The sequence below is a fragment of the Danio aesculapii genome, chromosome 13 (assembly GCF_903798145.1).
Source record: "Danio aesculapii chromosome 13, fDanAes4.1, whole genome shotgun sequence".
Classification (NCBI taxonomy): domain Eukaryota; kingdom Metazoa; phylum Chordata; class Actinopteri; order Cypriniformes; family Danionidae; genus Danio; species Danio aesculapii.
Genome location: NC_079447.1, coordinates 17,316,459 through 17,338,509, shown reverse-complemented (window position 1 = coordinate 17,338,509; position 22,051 = coordinate 17,316,459). Strand labels below are relative to the sequence as shown.

The window sequence follows — 22,051 nt, the reverse complement described above, 5'->3', positions numbered from 1 at the left end:
ATCCTTAAAACAAGCTAAATTATTTGCAAGTGGAGTAAGTAAAATAATCTTGTTTTTGCTTTGACATGTAGATATTTGAATGTTCTCCCCGTGTTCGCGTGAATTTCCTCCAGGTGCTCCGGTTTCCCCCACAAGTCAAAAACATGTGCTATAGGTGAATTGGGTAAGCTAAATTGTCCGTAGTGTATGTGTGGGAATGGTAATAGGAATGGGAGATCGCATTTATGTAATACGAGCATGCCAATCTCTTTGTTTGCGTGCCAATTTCCTCTGTTCGTGCACAAAACTTCTTGCACGCCCTCAAATAAACGCTGCTGAAGTGCGATTTAGTGCGTTTATGTAACGAGGATGTCTCCAACATTTATTAGATTTGCTAGGAATATGAATGTCTCCAATAAACCTACAGAGCGACATTAATGCATCCTGAAGTATGCATTAATGTATGAAGTATGCAGAGCCATAGACCTTCATCTATAAAGTATAATTATGGAAACTGTGTTCATCTTAACTGAAAGCTACATGTGTTTGCTAGCCTTACACATCACGCACCTGTCAGTCAGTCAGTCAGTCAGTCAGTCAGTCAGTCAGCATGTCACCGTAAAGGGTTAAACAAATAATGCATAGCACTACAACGATTACAGAAAAGTTCACACTGTTATAATTAACTTACCTTTTAATACGTTTTGGTGCGATTATAACCTGCTATTAAAAAAACCAATGAAACCATGCAGTCTAAATTAATTTACATTTTTACATTTACATTTAGTCATTTAGCAGACGCTTTTATCCAAAGCGACTTACAAATGAGGACAAGGAAGCAATTCACACAACTATAAGAGCAACAGTGAATAAGTGCTATAGGCAAGTTGAAGTTAAATTCAGTAATTAAATACAATTTTGTATCTCCTGGTCCACTATAATTCAGACTCAACATTGCATATCTTGTGATGTGACTATTGCGGATGCACACATTGTGATAGCGATGCTGAAACGATATTTTGTACAGCCCAAATGTAAACCAAATTTTTTGGTGCCAGTTCCTTTGGTATTGGGGCAAAACAGCACAAATTCAAAGGTCAGCACTCATGAATATTACATCAACATTTAGACTTTAGCAATAAGTTCAAGCAGATGCAGGCAATGTGATTAATATTCAGAAGCCCAGTGTTAGCAATAACATTTTAGTAGTATCATTGTTCTTTTGTTCTGTTTCAGATGACCAATAATGTCAAACATCACTGAAGTCTCTCATAAAAAACAGAAAATTACAGAATAGCTGGTGTTTTATCAAAAAGTTGTGGCTCAGTGGTTAGCACTTCTGCCACACAGCAAGAAGGTTGCTGGTTTGAGTCTCGGCGGAGCCAGTTGGCATGTCTGTGTGGAGTTTGCATGTTCTCCACATGTGGGTTTCTTCCGGGTGCTCCGGTTTGCCCCACAGTCCAAAGACATGCGCTACAAGTGAATTGGGTAAACAAAACTGGCCATAGAGTATGAGTGTGTGTGTGAATGTGAGAGCGTATGGGTGTTTCTCAGTAATGGGTTGCGGCTGGAAGGGCATCCGCTAAATAAAACATATGCCGGAATAGTTGGCGGTTCATTCCGCCGTGGCAACCCCTGATAATCACACGTCACATATGAATGTATAGAGCTGTCCTTTGCTAAAAAGTAGCACACACACACACACTATGTATATAAGAAAATAAGTGTGTGTACCTGTCGAAGAGGGCCAGTAGTGTGAGTCTGTCGAAGTGCAGCCCGACCCACAGGTATGGCAGCAGCCAGAAGCGGTAGTACTGCTTGGTTTTGTGTGCGAGCGCGTGGGTGTGTGGGTGATTATGTGTTGAGTCCTGTGTGCCGTGTGGCACCTCCTGCAGGTCAGGACTGCCGTCCACATCGTGCTGTTCCAACAGCTCTGGGTCCATGGACAGCAGCCGATTCAGACGCATCTGAGGAAACGAGAACTAAGCCAGAGTGAGTTCACAAACACACACACACACACACACACACTAAGCTCATGCATGTCAACGGTGCTGCTTCTCACAGAAGCATCATTGTGGGCATTGCATAATTTCATAATGTTTGTTGTTACATTTTGTTGTGATGTACTAAACTTCATCAAAAAACATCTGATAATCACAACGAGCTTTGTTACTATTCAAGTATACAGATATCGGTTTTTCATGACTTTTCCAAAACATTGTGGGTTTTTCTGTTTCTCCAAAACTTTTCCAGGCCTTGAAAATGTCATGTCAAAATTCCATGTCTTTTCCAGGTTTTCCATGACCGTATGAACCCTGCTCATTATTGTGTGGTTTTAAATCTTCATGAGTTTTTCATTTGTTAAACGGAAAAGTTGATATTTTGAAGAATGCCACACGGAACGCGCCTTTACATTCCAAAAACGCGAGCCGTACCACACTGCCTTTTTTGTTGACAAGAAAAAAAGAAGCGCGGTGTGCTTATTTATGTCACTAGACAAGGACTGAATCAGCTGGGTATTGAGCGAGAGTATTGCTGTTGATACTCTATTAATATATATGTAATAATATTGTGACATTCAAGATTTGTGAAGTCATACAGCTCTGGATAACTCAAAACAGCAACCCTCCTCCATCTTCTTGACAACACAAAAACTCCTGTCACCTCAACGGAAACCTCGCCACGGCTTTCATTTGATTGTAGAATGAAACAGATGCGACTGACGTAACACAGCTGTGCGCAAAACACTCACGGCCGTAAGTAAATCATTTAAAAAAGGCACCTCTCAACACAAAAAAAAATTGTTCGGTGTGATCAGCCCCTAACTAATCGACTTGCATAGTAGGAAAAAAATACTATGAAAGTCAATGGGTGGCAGCAACCAGCATTTTTCAAAATATGCGTTTAACAGAAGAAAGAAACTGAGTAGTGAAGGATGAGTAAATGATTGAAAATGAATTTTCATTTGTGGTTAAACTGTCCATTTAATGTGGTGTGTCAGTGAACATTTTTTCTCAATACTACTCTATACTTCAATGCTAACACTGTAGAAGAACACTAATTTTTATTCAAAACCTTCTTTTCAAATAAAGAAACTCATGCAATTTAAATGTTTGTACAAAAAGTATTTTTAAAAAATCTGTGTGTAGATATGTGTGTGTGTTTGTTCAGTGACACTCACCAGGTCATGAGGGTAAAAGCGAACTGAGGTAGAACTGGAGAGGTGAGAGTCTGTTTCCCTGCAGAGAGACACAGAGACTCTGTCAGTTTCCAGGAGATTTACCAAAGGATTCTGAGTGGTTGTGCACATTACAGATGCTGTAACTCACCAGAGGTTGTTGGAGGCTCGTCTGGTCGCAGGTTCAAAGTTCACCAGGGACATGTCACATCCTCCGACCTCATAGAGAGGCGGGGTCAGTTTCCCTGGGTCACACAAACACAGCGGAGATCAGAGGTCACATAACAGACATCACACAGTGCGCCACTAAAGACCTGTACCACAGACAGGACACCAGTGCCTTTAGTAGTGCTCAATAGCAATGATTTAGGAACAATAACACCTCAATGTAACATCTTGATGCGAAACTACATCAGTCCCATTATTATTAGGAAAACTGTCTGGACTGGAGACAACTAATTTTTGATGATTCCACTGTTTATTATGTGTTGCACAATACTACTGAAAGCTTTATTTAGCCACTCAAGTAAAAAAAAATTGCCTTTTACATTTAGTAAGTCTTCCACTCTCATCGAGGCTGCATTTATTTGATCAAATCAGAGTTTTGATTAATTTTATTCATCTTTAAACAAGAAGCAAGACATTTCAATTAAAAATGAGTCACAATATTCATTCATTCATTTTCTTGTCGGCTTAGTCCCTTTATTTATCCGGGGTCGCCACAGCGGAATGAACCGCCAACTTATCCAGCACGTTTTTACGCAGCGGATGCCCTTCCAGCCGCAACCCATCTCTGGGAAACATCCATCCACACACACTCATTTACATTCATACACTACGGACAATTTAGCCTACCCAATTCACCTGTGCTGCATGTCTTTGGACTGTGGGGGAATTATATAATATATCATAATAAATTATTCATATCATTTTGAGAATTCTAGAGGAAATTAAAAAGAATTCTATTTGAGAGCTTTCCACAATAGTTAATTGTTGTTATGTTAATAGCAAAACCTGGAGTACAAACATAATGATTATTATTATTATTGTTATTATTATTATTTTGTAGCTGAAGGAAATCTTACGCCATCAAAATAGTTTCTTATGTAAAATGAACAAAATACAGGTGTAAAATACATTATATGCAAAACACATGCACATGAGTTGACCAAACATTTTCAGATATAAACAAATCCTAATGTATCATTCCTCAACAAATGTGCTTTATTTACTATGACCTTTAAAAACTATACAGTAAATTTGTTATGTTTGTCTACTCAAAAACAAAGGATATTTATAGAAATATAGATGTCATGTCAGGGTGTAAAATTAGAGAGATGATGTGGCAAAAAGGCCAGCAATAAGACAATAAATGAACCAAAACTTAAAACAAATGAAAATAAATGTTGAAATAAATGACAAAATATTAATTTGAAATCAGTACATTGCTTCAAACCCCCCCCCCCTCCAAGTATAACTTGTTGATACATAAGTTTAGTTGGAAGAGCCAGATTATGGTGTGCCATATTTATGTTAATAAACAATAATAATCCTTATTACTACATCAAGAGCAATAATTGACAATAATACAGTTGAAGTCAGAATTATTCACCCTTCTGTGAATTATTTTTCTTTTTCAAATATTTCCCAAACGATGTTTATCAGAGCAAGGAATTTTTCACAGTATTTCCTATAAAATTTTTCCTTCCGGAGAAAGTCTTATTTGTTTTCTTTTAACTAGAATAAAAGCAGTTTTTACATTTTTAAATATTATTTTAAGGTCAATATTATTTGCCCCTTTAAGCAATATTTTTTTTCGATAGTCTACAGAACAAACCATTGTTATACAATAACTCGTCTAATTACCCTAGTTAAGCCTTTAAATTGCACGAATGCTAGTATCTTGAAAAATATCTAGTAAAATATTATGTACTGTCATCACGGCAAAGATAAAAGAAATCAGTTATTAGAAATGAGTTATTAAAAATATCATGTTTAAAAATGTGGAGAAAATCTTATTTCCGTTAAACAGAAATTGGCAATATATGCAAAAAAAAAAACATTTAGTTCTGACTTCAACTGTATATTTCTTCATAACACTGCAACCCTATCCTATAATGAGTTCTATTTTAAAAGTATAGTTTAGATGATATTTTAAGCAGTTTGTTGCTATTGTTGTGAGTATACTAAAGTATCAGTTAAATGTACTGTAAGTACTTGATGTACAAGAATACACTGATAAAATGAATAAAGTAATTGTAAAAACTGCTCTTATGAAGGTAAAAAAATATCCCTGGAAGTCAATTTTCCTGGAGGCAAACTTCTGACCCTGAGACCGCATACACTATTGATCCTGGGGAGAAATAAGCAAGCATGATCCTTGACCGGAAACAAGCTTAACCACAGCATTGAGTGCTGCATCAATAACCTCCAGATGACCAAGAAAATGCTACTCTGACCAAAAAACTAAAGACCACGCCACACATGCATCCACAGACTGCATAATCACAAACATCTTAATGTTAATGAAAATAAAATAACACAGACATGCAAGAAACAAAACAAAAAAATCCATAAATTGATCTGAAGTAAATAAATGAACTCCAGCAACCATAACACCCTGCTGAAATCTACAAATGCACAACTGACTGACTATTGATTCCAGAAAAATAGCGTGCAAATGGATGTGATAAGAAACAGATGTGATGCGAAGCGTGCAGATACTTGGCGTGTCAAACAGCATGTAAGTGTGAGAATAACAACATGCAAATAAAAACGGGCAGGTGTGACGGATGACTGGATGAAGTGACAGACAGCAGGCAGGGTTTTATAGTGCCTACCGAACTCATCCTGCAGGCTGGCGACGCCAACAGTGGACGCTTTATCCGGACAGCCTTCCAGTTGCGCACTTCCATTCCTGACCAGCAGGGAGGCGCTAGTGCTCAACACCGTCACCTGAGACGGCGTGCGGGACGGCTGACCTCTGACCTGTGAACCTGAAGCTTGAGAGACCTGACTCAGAGCCTCCTGCAGACTGGACGAGCAGAAAAATGCATGATTCCAAATGAGTAGCCCATATAGGGATGGGGATATCTTTGTCAACTTTAGGATTTTACACAGAGGCGAGTAGTGAGTACAAAATCACAGTGACATCTTCATGTTCTTTCTGTGCATTATTTGCAGTTTTACCATTGTGAACTTAATAACTAAAATATTAAAATGTATGTGAAGCTATAGCTAAATAGAAGTTATAACTTGGTCCAGACAGAATCTGCAGACATTTATTGCTATTTCTGCAGAGAATTTTGTAAAAAAGTCTGCGGATGTGGAATTATTTTGGGAGTATTATAACTAAAAACATAATATATGAAATAAAAACTTTTATTTAATGTTTACAATACAAATCCAATTACATCCACTTATTTGGTAAACAAAGCAAGTCTCTCATATAATATATCTACTAAAATACAGCAAATATTACTCTACAAACTGTATTGTAAATAAATCCATTGAACACTTTCATATTAGTCAATAATATTACTGAAATATATTTTTAAAACTGAATAAATATAAATTAACACACATTTACACAAATAAATAAATAGACTCAATGATCGACTAAAAATCTGCGGATTTATGCACGCGCAGATTCCGTGTGGGCCTAGTTATAATTAAATATTTAAACAAAGCTAAAACTATAACTAATAATATAAGTAAAAATTGTAATGTGAAGCATGAGTTGCAATCGTTGTCATTTTAATATTATTTATTGACCATATTCCACAATGCGGAAGTGCGCTCGTTGTTGCGATTGTTTCGGAAATTCCGATTCAGTTGCCTATGGAATAATAAACGTCTGAAAATGGTTGAACTACTTGCTCTACAAACAAATGTGTTTCATGACTATACATAAAAAGTAGAATAATATAATTTAAAAAATCTATTTGCAACATCAAGCAGCAAAATGAGCTGTTTTTAATGTCTAAAAATCAATGCGACCGCAAGTCTTGAGCCAAAAAGATTCCAATAGCTGCACCCAGATTGTTGCTAGATCAGATATGGTTGCGGCCGGAAGTTAATGAAAATTATTATTTATTACATTTCCCATTAATTGCATTTTATTGATGTCTACCCCCACCCCAACCCTAAACCCGTCACAGTAACGTAAAAAGACAGTAGTTGTACCAAGTATTATTTATGTTATCTATTAAACTACCCAATAAATCAATGGAAGTCAATGAGACTGCAAGTCTAGAGCCAAAAAGATTCCAATAGCTGCACCCAGGCTGTTGCTAGATCAGATATGGTTCCGGCCGGAAGTTAACAAAAATGATTTATGTTATTTATTAAATTTCCCATTAATTGTATATTACTGATGTCTACCCCCACCCCAACCCCAAACCCAACAGTCACAGTAACGTAAAAACAGTAGTTGTACCAAGTATTATTTATGTTATCTATCACATTACCCAATAAATCAATGGAAGTCAATTAGAGACCGCAAGTCTCGAGCCAAAAAGATTCCAATAGCTGCACCCCGGTTGTTGCTAGATCAGATATGTTTGCGGCTGGAAGTAGACGAAAATGATTTCCCAATAATTGTATTTTATTGACGTCTACCCCCACCCCAACCCTAAACCCAACCGTCACATTAACATGAAAACAGTAGTTATACCAAGTATTATTTATGTTATCTATTAAATTACATAATAAATTGTATGTTTTAACGTCCACCCCCACCCTAGCCCTAAACCCAACCATCACAGTACTGTAAAAATATTTATTATTGTTATAGTGTCATAAAAATGCTGCTATATTGATTTGCATATCGCACTTCCGGTCGGCCGTGTATCCTATCTAGACTTTACCCTGCACCCGCTTGTACGTGAAGAATAAGGTCTATATGGTATTTTTTATTTGAAATGATCTATTTTTTTTAGTTTGTCAATTGATATTTGTAATTTATTTTAACTTTATTTCAATTTTAAGTAATTACAAGTATTAAAATAGCACTTAAACACTATAAAAATAGAATTGTTGCCTTATTGAAATTTACCGAAAGTACTGAAATTTTAAAACTGAAATAAAAATAGAATGCATAAAATGACAAAATTATATATTATAAATTATATATATATAAAATTTGAATACTATAATAGTGTACAGCCTGAGTAAATTATTCTTATTTGTTTTAAAAGGTCTGATAACATTTCTTCCAAACTTCAAATAAAATGTATGTAATTCAAACATAACGTTTTCATTTGATGTAATTGAAAATCAGAGTCGAACTGATATAGTGTTACCTAAAAATCTATATAAACATGTCTGAAACAATGGTACCCTTTTTCATTGTAAACAATAAAACAAATAAAGAATTAATAATGCTTGATCTAAGTGTCATTTTGCAATTAGATGAAATGTTATCAGTCAAAAAAATGTTCTACTCAAACCTTCAACTATTAATAAATCCAGATCATATTTAAATTGAATACTTTAATAGTGTACAGCCTGAGTAAATTGAATACTATAATATAGCAGTGTTATAGTATTATTATTATACTACACTCTCAGAAAGAAGCTGTCACTGGTGCAGTACCTTTTCGAAAGATACATATTTGTTCCTGAAGGGTCCATAATGGTACCTCAAAGGTACTTTTTAAGTAAATTCGGGTACTAATTTGCACCTTTGAGGTACCATTGTGGACTCCTTGGGTACAAATATGTATCTTTTGAAAAGGTACTGCCCCAGTGACTGCCACAGCTTTATTAATTAAAGTACATTTATTTCTGAGAGTGTATAAGAAGTGTAACAAATAAGGAAATAAATAATGCTTGCTCTAAATGGAATTTTGCAATTAGATGTGAAATGTTAAAATGTTATCAGTAGTTTATAAAAACAAATGTTATATTTCAAGTACTTTATAGTATATATCAGGGGTGCCCAAAGTTTTTTGTACGAAGAGCCAAAAACCAAATTTCATTGATAGCCGTGGGCCAAAGATAAATACCAAACTATTTAACGTTAAAGTTGCCATGGGTAATTTCCGAATTCATTTCATAATATTAAAAAATAAATATGTATTAACTACTACAGCATATTTTTAAAATAGAACTTATTGCAATAAAACATAAACAATCAGATTTATAACACAGTAGATTTAATTACTGAATACTCTAGTCAAGCAGAATCTGCCTTTGCCTTGATTCACTCACCAAAGTCTCTGCATTGTCCTCCATCCGTCGTATGTACACAACTAAATCTGATTAATTTACACCCTTTACATTGATGCATTTCATTTCAAATAGCTTTTTTGTAGCTTAACAATAAAACAAACAAATATAAGGTTACATTAATTTTGAAATTACAATCTCTAAATCATTCTCAGATGGCACGGTGGGCCAAATAAAAGGTTACCATGGGCTAACTTTGGCCTGTAGGCCCCAGTTTGGGCATCTCTGGTATATACAGTACCTACAACTATTAATAAATCCAGATCATATTTATATTATTCTGTGTAAAGTTGTGTAAAGTTTCACTAAATATTCAAAATTCAAAAATAAAATTGAATTCAAAAATAAAATAAAATTGAAGCTTCAAATTAACAGTATGTGTCCAAATAATAACAAATACTACAAAAGTACATTAATAATACCAAGATAACAATGACTGCATTATATCATTTATTTAAATTAATTTTGAATCAACTTCCCAAAATGAAACAAAGTTGTCACTGGATTTTGATTAGTAAAATAGTCAGGAAGGTCATTTTAATATTCATAAATGTGTGCCCATCCCTAGAGGGAGAGTAAATGTGTGTGTTTGTGTACACAAAAGAAAAGGTAGACGAAAACAGAACAAGATGCTGGAAGGAAGTGCAAGGTCAAACTTTAGAGTGAAAAACAGGCAGATGGTTGTGATAGACGGAGAACGGCGCTTCTGGAGGTGTTATGAGAGCTGACAGGAAGTGTAAACTGAGAAGACTGCTGAACGGGAAGAGGAGAGGATGAGTATTATGATTCCACCGCCAGAAAAGGCAGAAGAGAAGAGATTTTGAGGGGTGTGTGTGTATAAACAGAACATGTCAAAGTAGAAACAGAAATTGAGGGGAAGCATATGGCTTTCTTCAGACTGCACCAAAAACCCAATTCTGATCTACATTTTCCAAGCGACAAAATCAGATCCATTTGTTGTCAATTAGTAGATGGATTAAACACTTGCCATGTTGATTTGTAAAAATATGTCTATTTGCACATTCTTACATTGGCTGGTACAGTAATGACGTACGCATCAGCAAAACCAATGACCTAAGGGAGTTGGTGAATGTCATTCTGGAAAGAGATGACGGAAAATACCAAAAGTGCTGAACTCATCAGTGAATCACCAGCACTGGAGGCATGTGTGTCTGAAGAGCACAGTTGTTTGTTCATTTACCATCTAATGCTTGTGGCGATACATGAGGGCTTTCAGACACAGCAAGACTACACTGTAAAGTGATTAGATGACTTTACTGTGAGTAATCCCATTGCTTTAAAATAATTAGTTGACATGTTTCTTTAAAAATGTGAGTAAACCCTCCGTTGCTTTAAAATGATTAAGTAAATGAACTATGTGCAGAAAAATAAAAATCAAGTTAAGTCAACTTAAAAACAAAATCGACTGGTTGCTTTTAAGGCAACAGGTTTACCCAGTTTAAGTAACCAATCGCTTTTTACTAGTGGTGTAACGGATCACAAGTCTCATGGTTCGCATCACATTATAGCTTTTTTAGTTTGAATCAGCAAAAAAAGGGGGAGGAGCTAAATGTAAAAAGCTTCCATTTATTACAGAAACAGCAGTGCAAGACACTTTTAGTTTTACAAACAGAACTTAGAAGCTGTAATTGTATTAAAAATGTAATGAAGTAATAGAAATAATTAGCTCAATAAAAATAAATTGTAAAATATTCAGTACTTTGAAAAATTCACTGTTACTACTGTTGTTGATAACGTTAAATCTATAAATCTAACATTATAGTTTGTACAACCCATATTTATTTTTACTCTCAATTAAAAATAATGTTAATTAATAATTAAGTTAAATAATTAAGTTAAATAATGTAATTGCTGCTTACAACTTTGAGTACATGACAGTGATTTTAATGTTTACTACAAACATCAGTGGTTTCATCTAAACTATAAACTCTTATGGCAGTACTTCTGTGTTATTTGACTGATTATAAATTCATAACTAACTCAAAAGACTCAATCTTTCTTGATTTTTGCTTTTCAGATCTGATCGCAGCGATTCGAAGGATTAATAAACATATGCAAATCACCATCATTTATAATTTGTGTTGTGTGGGTGTTCAAATCCTGATCTTTTAATAATAAGTGCAGCTTACACTGAATGCATTAATGCAGGCTAAACAAGCAGTGACAGAAAACACCTTTAAACTAAGAAACTTACTACATGCCGAATAACCTTCCACAACTTCTTCTGTCATCATTATACTTTACAGAAAAGCCTAAATGCTTTCATACATGTGATTTGAATGACACGAGACGTGATCTCTCTGTGATCGTTACAAATTTAGGATTAAACTACGAGTAAAGAAATGTATTAATGCGCGGGCCACCGGTGTTCCGAACCGTGGGTTGTGATCTGTACAAATCAGTGATCAACCATGATCCGTTACACCGCTACTTTTTACAGTGTATGAATTGAGTACATTGTAAAAAGTGATTACTTCAAAAATTGAGTAAACCCACTGCTTTAAACATGACAAGTTGATATTTATGACATGTATTTTCATTTTAACTTGGAACAGTTAAGTTCACTTAATTTTTATAATTATGCACATAGTTAATTTACTTAATAATTTTGAGGCACTTATTTAAAGTCAAACATTTGCTTTTTTACAGTGTACAATGGGTACAGTAATTTTTTATACATCCTCCTGAATATATATATATGGGATTTACTGGAATTGTTCGGTATGGGTTTGAGTAAAAGGTCTAACATTTCTTAAAATTTCGAATAAAAATATTGTAATTTTGCTGACAATAACTTTCCAGAATAAATAATAAATGGTCAGAAAAAAAAATGTTTTCATTTATTGAGATTGAAAAATCAGGGTTATTCCACAATTCTTCTTCTATTTAAAATATTTGTTCTGAATGAATATTCCAATGCTCACCAAGGCATTTACTTCATATAAAATATAGTAAATGCTAATAACGTGAAACATTATGACAACATAAAAAAGGCTTTAAATTTGTAATTTACTCTTCTGATGACAAAACTGGTTCTGCGCTCAATAAACATTATTTTTAATAATTAAAAAAATATGCTACACTGCAAAAAATATCCGTAAAAGAACAGTTTTCTGTATTTTGTGATTCATGTTTTTATTTTTTTATAGTTATGCTTTTGAATCGCATTATGAGACCTTCATCTTTCTTCTGACAACTTTTAATCTTAAAAAGTTGGAAAAAGGGACTTTTATAAACATTTTTAATAGTTTAAAGTGATGTATTGTCCGGGTTGGTGTTGTATTTTATGCTGCAAAAACCTTGTAATAAGCTGCCAGTACTGTACATTTTCTGTTATTTTACAGACTTATTACTTTATGTTATTTCTTATTCATTCACTCATTCATTTATTTATTTTCTTTTCAGCTTAGTCCCTTTATTAATCAGGGGTCGCCACAGCGGAATGAACCGCCAACTTATCCGGCATATGTTTTACACAGCGGATGCCCTTCCAGCTGCAACCCATCAATGGGAAACACCCATACGCTGTAATTCACACACATACACAACGGACATTTTCACCTATAGCGCATGTATTTGGACAATGGAGGACAACGGAGCACCCAGAGGAAACCCATGCCAACACGGGGAGAACATGCAAACTCCCCACAGAAATGCCAACTGACCCAGCCGAGGCTCGAACCAGCGACCTTCTTGCTGTGAGGCAACAGCGCAATACATTAAATACTTATACATTACATTTTTTCAAGCTACTAAAATGTCAATAAAGTTACTTTGTTAAACTGTGCAGTTGAATTTTCAACATCAAAAGTTGACAGAGCAGAAAACAAGGACTCATTATGAAATTCATAACTGTAAATAGACAGAAGGCACAAAATTAACAGATATTTTAACAGTGTACTTAGTATTTTTTTATGAAAAATGTGATTCTTTTTTTCAAGATTCTTTTTATAGAAAAAGTACTAAACAGTCCCATCTGAAATCATTTTTCGTTTCAAAAGTATAAACCACTTTTGGTTTTGTATTTGATAGATACACTTATTATTTACCAAAACACTAAGAAACAGCAGTGTACAGAAGTGGCTAATAATCTAAAACAACACGCTTTTTGCTCTAAACACAAATCAAGTCTGATAAGTCTGATATGGTTTCCGAGCACTAGACAGCAGAAACCGAAAGTTAGTTAACTGAAAAAGCATCGTGATCCTTCAAGAGAGACAGATGAGCCTCAGGCCTGACGATGAGACAAAAGCACTCAGACTGACTCTCTCTCCGTCTGTGATGGCAAGGATAGCTGTGTCTGGGGGGTTATGGACAGATTTAGCATGTGTGAGAGAAGGACGCGGTGACTGTAACTCTCCAGGATACAGTAGAAGAGCCTCCAGAAGCAGCATGCGTAAGTGTGTGACAGTTCATCAGAACAGGATAAAATAATCGAAAGTAGACGTGGGGAAAAAATGAAAATAAAATAAAAATATGGGGAGGAAATGCATGCAAGAACAAAATAAGACACAAACAGCATGCAAGAATGCAGGATTCCTTAACCAGCAGAAAAGGATGAGTAAAAAAAGATTTGTATACTAGTAAGAATAGGGTAGTGAGCATGAATAAATGTCATGCGATGCCCCAGAACAGCATGTGAATGACAGTTAAAAATGTGCAAGTAAAAGAGGAAGGAGGTGAAACGCGGCGATGAGAACCATGAAGAGTCAAAGCTGCTGTTCGCTCCCCGGGCGAGTCGTACCTGAGCGGGGATCCGATGAGAGAAGCAGGCGGTGTGGAGTTGCTTCCTGCGTTGTGCCGTCGACGCACCGCTTGCCGACGAAACGTACTACGCTCGCGGCGAAACGTGACTGTGTCGTCGTTCCCCGGAGCTGCCGTAAGAAGAGAGAACCAGGAGGGGTCCATCAGTATAAGGGCCAACAAAAGAGAGCCTTTATTAAATGTGCAACATGCAAGCGTAAGCTACACTCACATAAACCAAGTGCGGATCATCAAATACACCAATCCTACACAAATGTAATGAGCACAAAGCTTACCTAGGTCACATTTATTGCCACATCAATTTTATCAGAAAAAAAATATTTCAAATATTTATTTAAAGTATTTAGTAACATACATATATTTATATTATATGCTATAATATAACATACACTGTAAAACCCAAAAAGTCAAGGTAACTCACACCATTTGAGAAAACTGATTGCAACAAACCATTTAAGTTCAAAAACTAATCCTAATGAGTCCTGTAAACTTAATCCAATTGAGTAAACGAAGCAATTTGAGCAAAGTAAAATCCAATAAATGAAGAGAACTCAAACTGAGTACTGCAAAACCCAATAAGTTAAGACAACCCAAACTGCTTGAGGAAACCAATTGCTACAAACCATTTGAGTTAAAAAAAAATGAATTTTTATGAGTACTGTGAACTTACTTTATTTAAGTTGAAGTAATGAGGTATTTAATTAACTCATTACCTTCAACACTGAGTTCAACACTCTTTTCAAATGAGTAGAATTAACTTGTAGTAATTTTGAGTTAACTACACTCATTTCATTAGCGAGTAAAAAAAGAAACAAAAACCCCAAAAAATCCCAAAAAAATTCAAGCAAAATTAATTCTGTCAGAACTTCGGTAAAATACAATCAACTTTATATTGTTATAGATGGCAAATTGATGATATGATATGCATACGTTTTCCACCTCACCTGACATATATCACCGCGTTACCTTGCAAAAGAATGATAACTTAAATATTGAAAGAATGCTTCACTTTTTTTTAATGCTTCACTTAAGTTTATTACTTGCAAACTACATTAGCAGACACAGAAATAAAGCAACATTTACATATTGGAATCTGTTGGACAGTGCGATGGGTGTGTGGTACCATGTTTTCGACAGTGGTGATATTTTTAACAGTACGGGCAGTGTGTAGACGACCACTCCCCGCCACACAACATACAGATCCAGCGCGATCAATTTTCGCCAACAGGTAATCCAATCCACCTTTTGTCTAGTTTTAAACCTTTGATCAAACTCTTATCTTCATTCGAAAACAATATTTTTAATTAAGCCTTACTCAGCTAAAAATAAATACGTCATCATTATGTCATCAGGAAAGTAAATAAAAGGATTATTCTAATGCGCTGTTATCTATCTATCTATCTATCTATCTATCTATCTATCTATCTATCTATCTATCTATCTATATATATATATATATATATATATATATATATATATATATACACACATACGTACAGTTGAAGTCAGAATTATTAGCCCCTCCTTTAATTTTTTTTTTTTTTTCTTGTTTAAATATTTCCCAAATGATGTTTAACACAGCAAGGAAATTTTCACAGTATGTCTGATAATATTTTTTCTTCTGGAGCAAGTCTTATTTCTTTTATTTTGGCTAGAATAAAAGCAGTTTTAAATTTTTTCAAAGCCATTTTAAGGACAAAATTATTAGCCCCTTTAAGCCAGATTTTTTTCAATAGTCTACAGAACAAACCATCACTATACAATAACTTGCCTAATCGCCCTAACCTGCCTAGTTAACCTAGTTAAGCCTTTAAATGTCACTTTAAGCTGTATAGAAGTGTCTTTAACATATCTAGTAAAATATTATTTACTGTCATCATGACAAAGATAGATAAATCAGTTATTAGAAATGAGTTATTAAAACTATTAAGTTTAGAAATGTGCTGAAAAAAAACTTATCTCCGTTAAACAGAAAAAAATAATATTTGCATACTGACCACTGGGAAAACTCCCGATCATATACATATACATATACATACATATATATATATATATATATATATATATATATATATATATATATCTGGCTCTGGATGGCCAATCCGCCACTGCACCTTTGTCCCACATTCATTTTAAAGCAACGCTACCCTGTACTAAAATGGCGGCTCTATTGACGCATTCCTTCCAATAGACACCAATAGCGTAGGCAACATCTAATGTAAATATCTATGTATCAAAATAATAACATTGCCTTTGTAGCAGTATAAACAGAGTTTGCAAATGAATATAAATATGGACTGCAGCACACCCACAGCAGCTGAACTTTGACCCCATCTGAGATGACTAATCACCGAAAGTAAAACTTTATTACTACAATAAAACTGTATAAACAATGTCACGCCAGACGAGAAGGACTGTAAACCAAGGCAGAATGGTTTTCTCTAAAACAATGCTTCTTTTATGTTCTGACCAGCTAATTTGTAAGTAAAATGCCTAAAGGAAACAACGACAGACGCATGACCAAGAACATGAGACAAACACTCCATCAAACTTAATCCAGTTACTGCTGCTGTTGTTGGAAGCTACAAATGAACAACAGACACTAGAAACACACAGAGCTCAAATTGATCCGCAAGGGACTTCCACAGATGATTTCACTAAAATAATGTTTTTAAATCCCTCAATCCGCATCCAATCACTGAATCAACATTCACAGAGCAATTCACTCTCACACAAGCAAATGCTGCACAAAGACTCAATGAACACTGTGGATCAGAGGAGAGAATAAACCCCGCAGATCTCCCAGATATAGACTCAACAGGCTGTCAGAGCAGCACTTCGGTAATTCTGCAGGGGTTTGTGGGTCACAGCTGCACTGGCAAAACAAACTGCATTAGCATCTACTAGCTTCTGGGCAATGCTTGTTATCTGCTGAAAAACCTCCATCTGAGCTCCGACCTGCTGCAGACCTCAGATGTCGAGGCACTTCAGACTGATCCCAGATGAAATCACTAGTTAAAGGAATAGTTCATCAAAAAAACAGCCGTTCATCTATTTTACTTGCCCTCATTTCAATCCAAACCGTAATGTTCACATTGCTTTTTGCCTTAAACTGTGAGCAAATGAAGACCAATGGGGACCCTCAACACAAACAGCATTGTGTGAGGAACAGACAAAATATTAGTCACTGTTTCCTGAAAATTTCATTTGTTTAATTTATTTAAATTTGGGCATATTCTAATTTGGTACACTCAGTGTCACAGTCAGTTTGAAAAAATGACTAATCTATGCATTATTTTTGTCAATCTTGTCATGGCATGTTTCAAAGTCACGTCGATCAGCTGTTTTGTTAATATGCTGACATACAAGCGATCCGATGATGAATAACGGCTTTAAAATGCTCCAGCAGGGCAGTGCAATTAATCGAAAAGTAATCAAAATCGTCATTTAGAACCTATAATCAATCTCATTTTTCCAGGTCAATTTTTTCAATTATTTTCCCTGCCGCGTGTGGAGTCACGCGATCCCACTCTGTTTACACTTCTGGGTCGAGCGCAGAGGATGTTCTGGCGCAGTTTACCCCTTGCTGTGACTGACGCGGACCTCTTAAAAAAATTAACTACACAATGTGACAACACATATCGTAAGCTCTGTGATTGGTCAGCTTGGTTTCGTTGACGAGTGTGCGCAGCGCGGAGAGGGCAAAAAAAATTATTAAATAAATAATTAAAATAATCGTTGATCAATTGTAATCGAGGTAAAATGTTCAATTAATCGAGACTTTGATTTTAGGCCAAATCGCCCAGCCCTATGCTCTAGCGTCCCTGTATCTGTGGTTACACTCTGTAAACAGCGGCAAGTTTAGTGAACCGACGACCTTCACGATCATTTCTGTTGAGCACGTGAACACAATGGCAAATCAGCGCTGTTTAAGAACGTGCTTAACAGCGCTCAAATGTTAGCAGGAAATAGACGTTTTTAAACTTTCAGCACTGATTGGTCTCGAATTATGCTAATATGAAAATGATGCCTTGATATAGGCATGAAATAGAAATTAATTCTTTTTACATTCCAAATGGAACCTGCCAACCGTATTGTTATCTTATTGTTAACAACTTGTCCAATTTGTCCATATTCTCCAATCATTTAATTTTATTGAACCCCACTACCCTAATTTTATTGAATCCTACTTATTAATGCAAAGGAAAAGTACAGGGGCTATCATGAGTTTTAAATGCAAGTTTGTGGATTTGACACTTTGCATTGTTGTTTTTTGTATTTTTTATTTTATTTTATTTATTTATATGTATACTTTTTTTTTCGGGGTTTTCGTCTTTAACGTATAGGACAGTAGAGATTATTGACAGGAAAGCATGGAAAACAGAGAGAGGGGAAGGATCTGTATAGGACTACAACGCGGGAATCGAACTCGGGTCACCATGAGCACAGGAGTGTGTCGATGCACTAACCACTAAACCACTGGCGCCGACCTTTGCATAGTTATTTATTTCTTTTGAACCTAGAACAGCATCAGGCCACCATTCTTATCCAATGTTTGGAAAAAAAAGCAGCGTGAACGACATAACAAATGTCTGCTTCTATAGGTCATTCAAGAACGTCACACAAGTTTGGAATGAGATAAGGATGAGTAACTGGACTTGATTTTAGATGAACTAAGCCTTCCATGATCTCATGGCTTTAATAAATTGTGTAAGTGCATCTCACCTCGTGATCCTGCCATTGCGTCTTGTGTGTGACTAAGGGAGATGGGGCAAGGCAGGCTGTTTCTGGACCGGGTTACTGACTCAAGCTGAGAAGCTCTGCCCAACAGGGACGCCGCATCCAAAACCTCCCCTTCTTTTGCCTCTAGGTCCGACTTGGAGGTGGTAAGAGGTCTGGAACTTGCTGGTGCCCCCAAATGATGGGGGTCATTAAGGCAAGCAGTAGTGCTGCTGTCCAGGCTCAGGACCCGGGCGTGAGTTTTGGCGCTGCCTGTACTTGGAGTGCGTCGCGAAGCTCTGCGCTTGCCCTTCTCCTTGTCTTTCTGCCGTTCCTTTTCCTTAACCTTCTGACCGCTGGTTTGCATGCCATGCATTTTGGCCCGCAGCGAGGGGCGGCGGCGCTCCTCTGGAGTGGGGCAGGAGTGTGGTGTGCTGGATGATGAGTCTGTGCTGAGCTGGTGGGTGGAGTGAAGGCTAGAGGCACAACTGAGTTCACTCTGATCACTGGAGTCTTCCTCTCCTTTCATGAAAACTGCAGAGCGAGGCTTTGCCATGCCACGTCCACAGATGTATTCCCGGTGCCTGCTGGCATCAAAGCTGCTCGCGCGCTGCTTACCATTTCGCCGCCGGCCACTACGGCTGGCAGCAGATGAGGAGGCAGCACGGTGAACAAGGTTAACCGTTTTAGGTCGCACTTTGTCTGGTTCGGCCTCCTGGTGTTGGTGGCCAGCAGAGACATCTGCACTAGTCCTTGATGTCGCCTCCACAGTTCCTTCTCCCTGTTGACTCTCTGAGTTCAGGGATTTAGGAGGATCGTCGGTGGGCAATTTGATGGCAAGTTCGTTGGCATGGGGGTTTTTATTAGCCTCCCCCGAGGCCACATTAGAGTTACGTGCATCAGCATGTCCCGCATTCACCTTCTCGTCCCCAGAGAGAGACAGCAGACTCTCCACATGTGTGGAGCTGGTCTGTTCGCTATGCAAGCTGCTCAGGGTACTGTTAGTATCCCGGTCTGTCCCACTGCAGTAGCTCTCAGTGGAGCCACTACTGCGTGTGCTTAAACTACGCAAACTTTCGGCACTGCGTCCACCTGTCCTTTCACGACCGCCCTGAACACCCTCTGACTGGTATAGCCCAGATCCCCCTTCCCCAGCACACTCTCCTTCACCCGTCTCTCGAGACACAGACCTTGATATCCTGCGGTGCTCCTTCGGGTGATATCTAGTACATTCAGTTCCTGAAGTGCTGGGAGTTCCAGAGTCTGCCTGCTCAGAGCTCTCCATCGCCCTCTGTGACCTGGAAGAATCCATTTCGCAGACAGGATCAAGTCCACCCCTCCGAGGCGGAGGGTACAGGCTGAACTCAGGCAGGGAAGGATCCGGAAAAGCAGATCCAGCAGAACTTGAGGTTCGAGGCAATCCTCTTGGTCGAGACGACTCTTTTCGGAAAGACTGTGAGTGAGTGGAAAGATGGGCAGTAATTTCTGTGTCACACGAGGACAAGGACTGACTGAAAGGGTGAGGGGTGGAGCCATAAAGGTCCTGTGCCAATGAGGTTGATGGCTGCATGGAGGCAAAAGAGTCATTGGAGACAAGGCAGAACATCTTTGGGTCCGACATCAAATCTAAAGAGTGAAAGAGACATATAGCAGAGTGTGTGAAAATGACAATAATTTTGTTAGTTTCTTAACAGATGATAATGTGCTTTTGAACGATTTATCGGTGCATGTTATCAATAACTAGTTTCTTCACTGAAGCTTAATGTAATGTGTGAAAAGCAGTGGGTGTATTAAATTCATTCCTACATGCTCGTGGAATAGATTGTGGAATCAAAAGCAGATTAGAGAAGTCACTGAGAGCCTCTAAAACTTTTAATGAATATCAAGCAAAAATGACAATCATTACTTTGAAATATGCATTCTTGAAAAACTCACTCATTAAAGGGGTCATGGGCTGAAAAATCTAGTTTTACTTGAAGAGAACATTTTGTAAGTTTCAGACCTGAAATCATCCTTGTTACTGAAATAAAAGCTGTTATACTGAGAGCAGGCCCAGAAAATGCCAGATCCAGAATGTGCCTATCTATGACATCTTCAGTAGGTTGAACACAGTTTCCACTGAAGAATATTAATACCTGATTCTGTAGCTCTGCACATTGATTTAAACATGAGATGGGCAGTTTGAGTCATAGAGGAGCAATAAACATACTGTTTAAAAATTACTAAATATTGTGCAGAGCCTGGTTATGGATAAACACAGATGTTTCAATTTTCCACATGAACTCACGGGGGAGTGGAAAGTTAGTTTACTATGCAGAACTGTTGTGCAATCATAAGAAATTATTATGACTATTATCCCATCAAAAACCTTATAATTTACTAATTCTAATTTTCTAGAAAACAATTCCAAATATTGCGAAAATTGCCTTTAAAGCTGTCTAAATTAAGTCTTTAGCAATGCACATTACTTATTTTGAGGTCCTTAGTCCTAAATGTGGAACAAAAAATGACATGCTGCAGCTTAAAATGTTGCAGCTTTATAAATGATTTACTTTTACCATTCAAAAAGAAAACATCTTTTAAAATATGTAATCGTGTGTAATAGAAAACCCAGAGCAGAGACTTTTAAGACGTTGATGTTTTGTTCCTGCAATCTTAGCACACCATGAGGCACAGGTGCCATATGATAAAGTCAATCAATAGCCAAATAAGCGCTTCTCAATTATTAAATGAATAATAATAATAATTTTTGTCTTAACAGAACTACTAGTTTTTTCACACTTTTTTTGTATGCGTGTTGTGGTAAATCCCAGAAATTTGCGGACAATTTTGCGAATGGAAAAAAAAAACATATAAAATATAAAAACATTTATCGATTTTACACACACCATAATACCAGCCTTACATGTAAAGCACAAATAATGTCCTTCAATTCAGTCACATCCAGTGGCCTTTATCTTTGAACCAAGCTCTATCATTGTAGATGCTTGCTGTGCTGTCTGTTCCATTGCTCCGTTTGTTAGATGTTTCCCACTTTCTTTTGAAGTCTAAAGCGTGTCAAATGCACGAAACGCCCAATTGGTGCCACAAGATGCCAAATCCAATCTTTGCATTGACTTCACATGTAAATCACTCGTGCTTCATCCGCGTCTGCTTACT

At 36.7% G+C, this 22,051-nt stretch overlaps 1 protein-coding gene across 3 annotated transcripts in view; it reads right to left on the bottom strand.

Annotated features, from left to right (window-relative positions):
* Positions 1–22,051, bottom strand: part of pcnx1 (pecanex 1) — a 67,756-nt gene that overhangs the window by 28,843 nt on the left and 16,862 nt on the right. For 2 of the 3 annotated variants that reach the window (XM_056470329.1, XM_056470327.1), the window contains 6 exons: positions 18,899–20,518; positions 14,154–14,283; positions 5,998–6,191; positions 3,309–3,402; positions 3,161–3,218; positions 1,714–1,961 (listed from right to left, as the gene is read on the bottom strand). In XM_056470329.1, coding sequence (XP_056326304.1) covers positions 1,714–1,961; positions 3,161–3,218; positions 3,309–3,402; positions 5,998–6,191; positions 14,154–14,283; positions 18,899–20,518 — 2,344 coding nt within the window. The remainder of the gene's footprint in view (positions 1–1,713; positions 1,962–3,160; positions 3,219–3,308; positions 3,403–5,997; positions 6,192–14,153; positions 14,284–18,898; positions 20,519–22,051) is intronic. The other variant, XM_056470328.1, reaches the window with a different exon arrangement.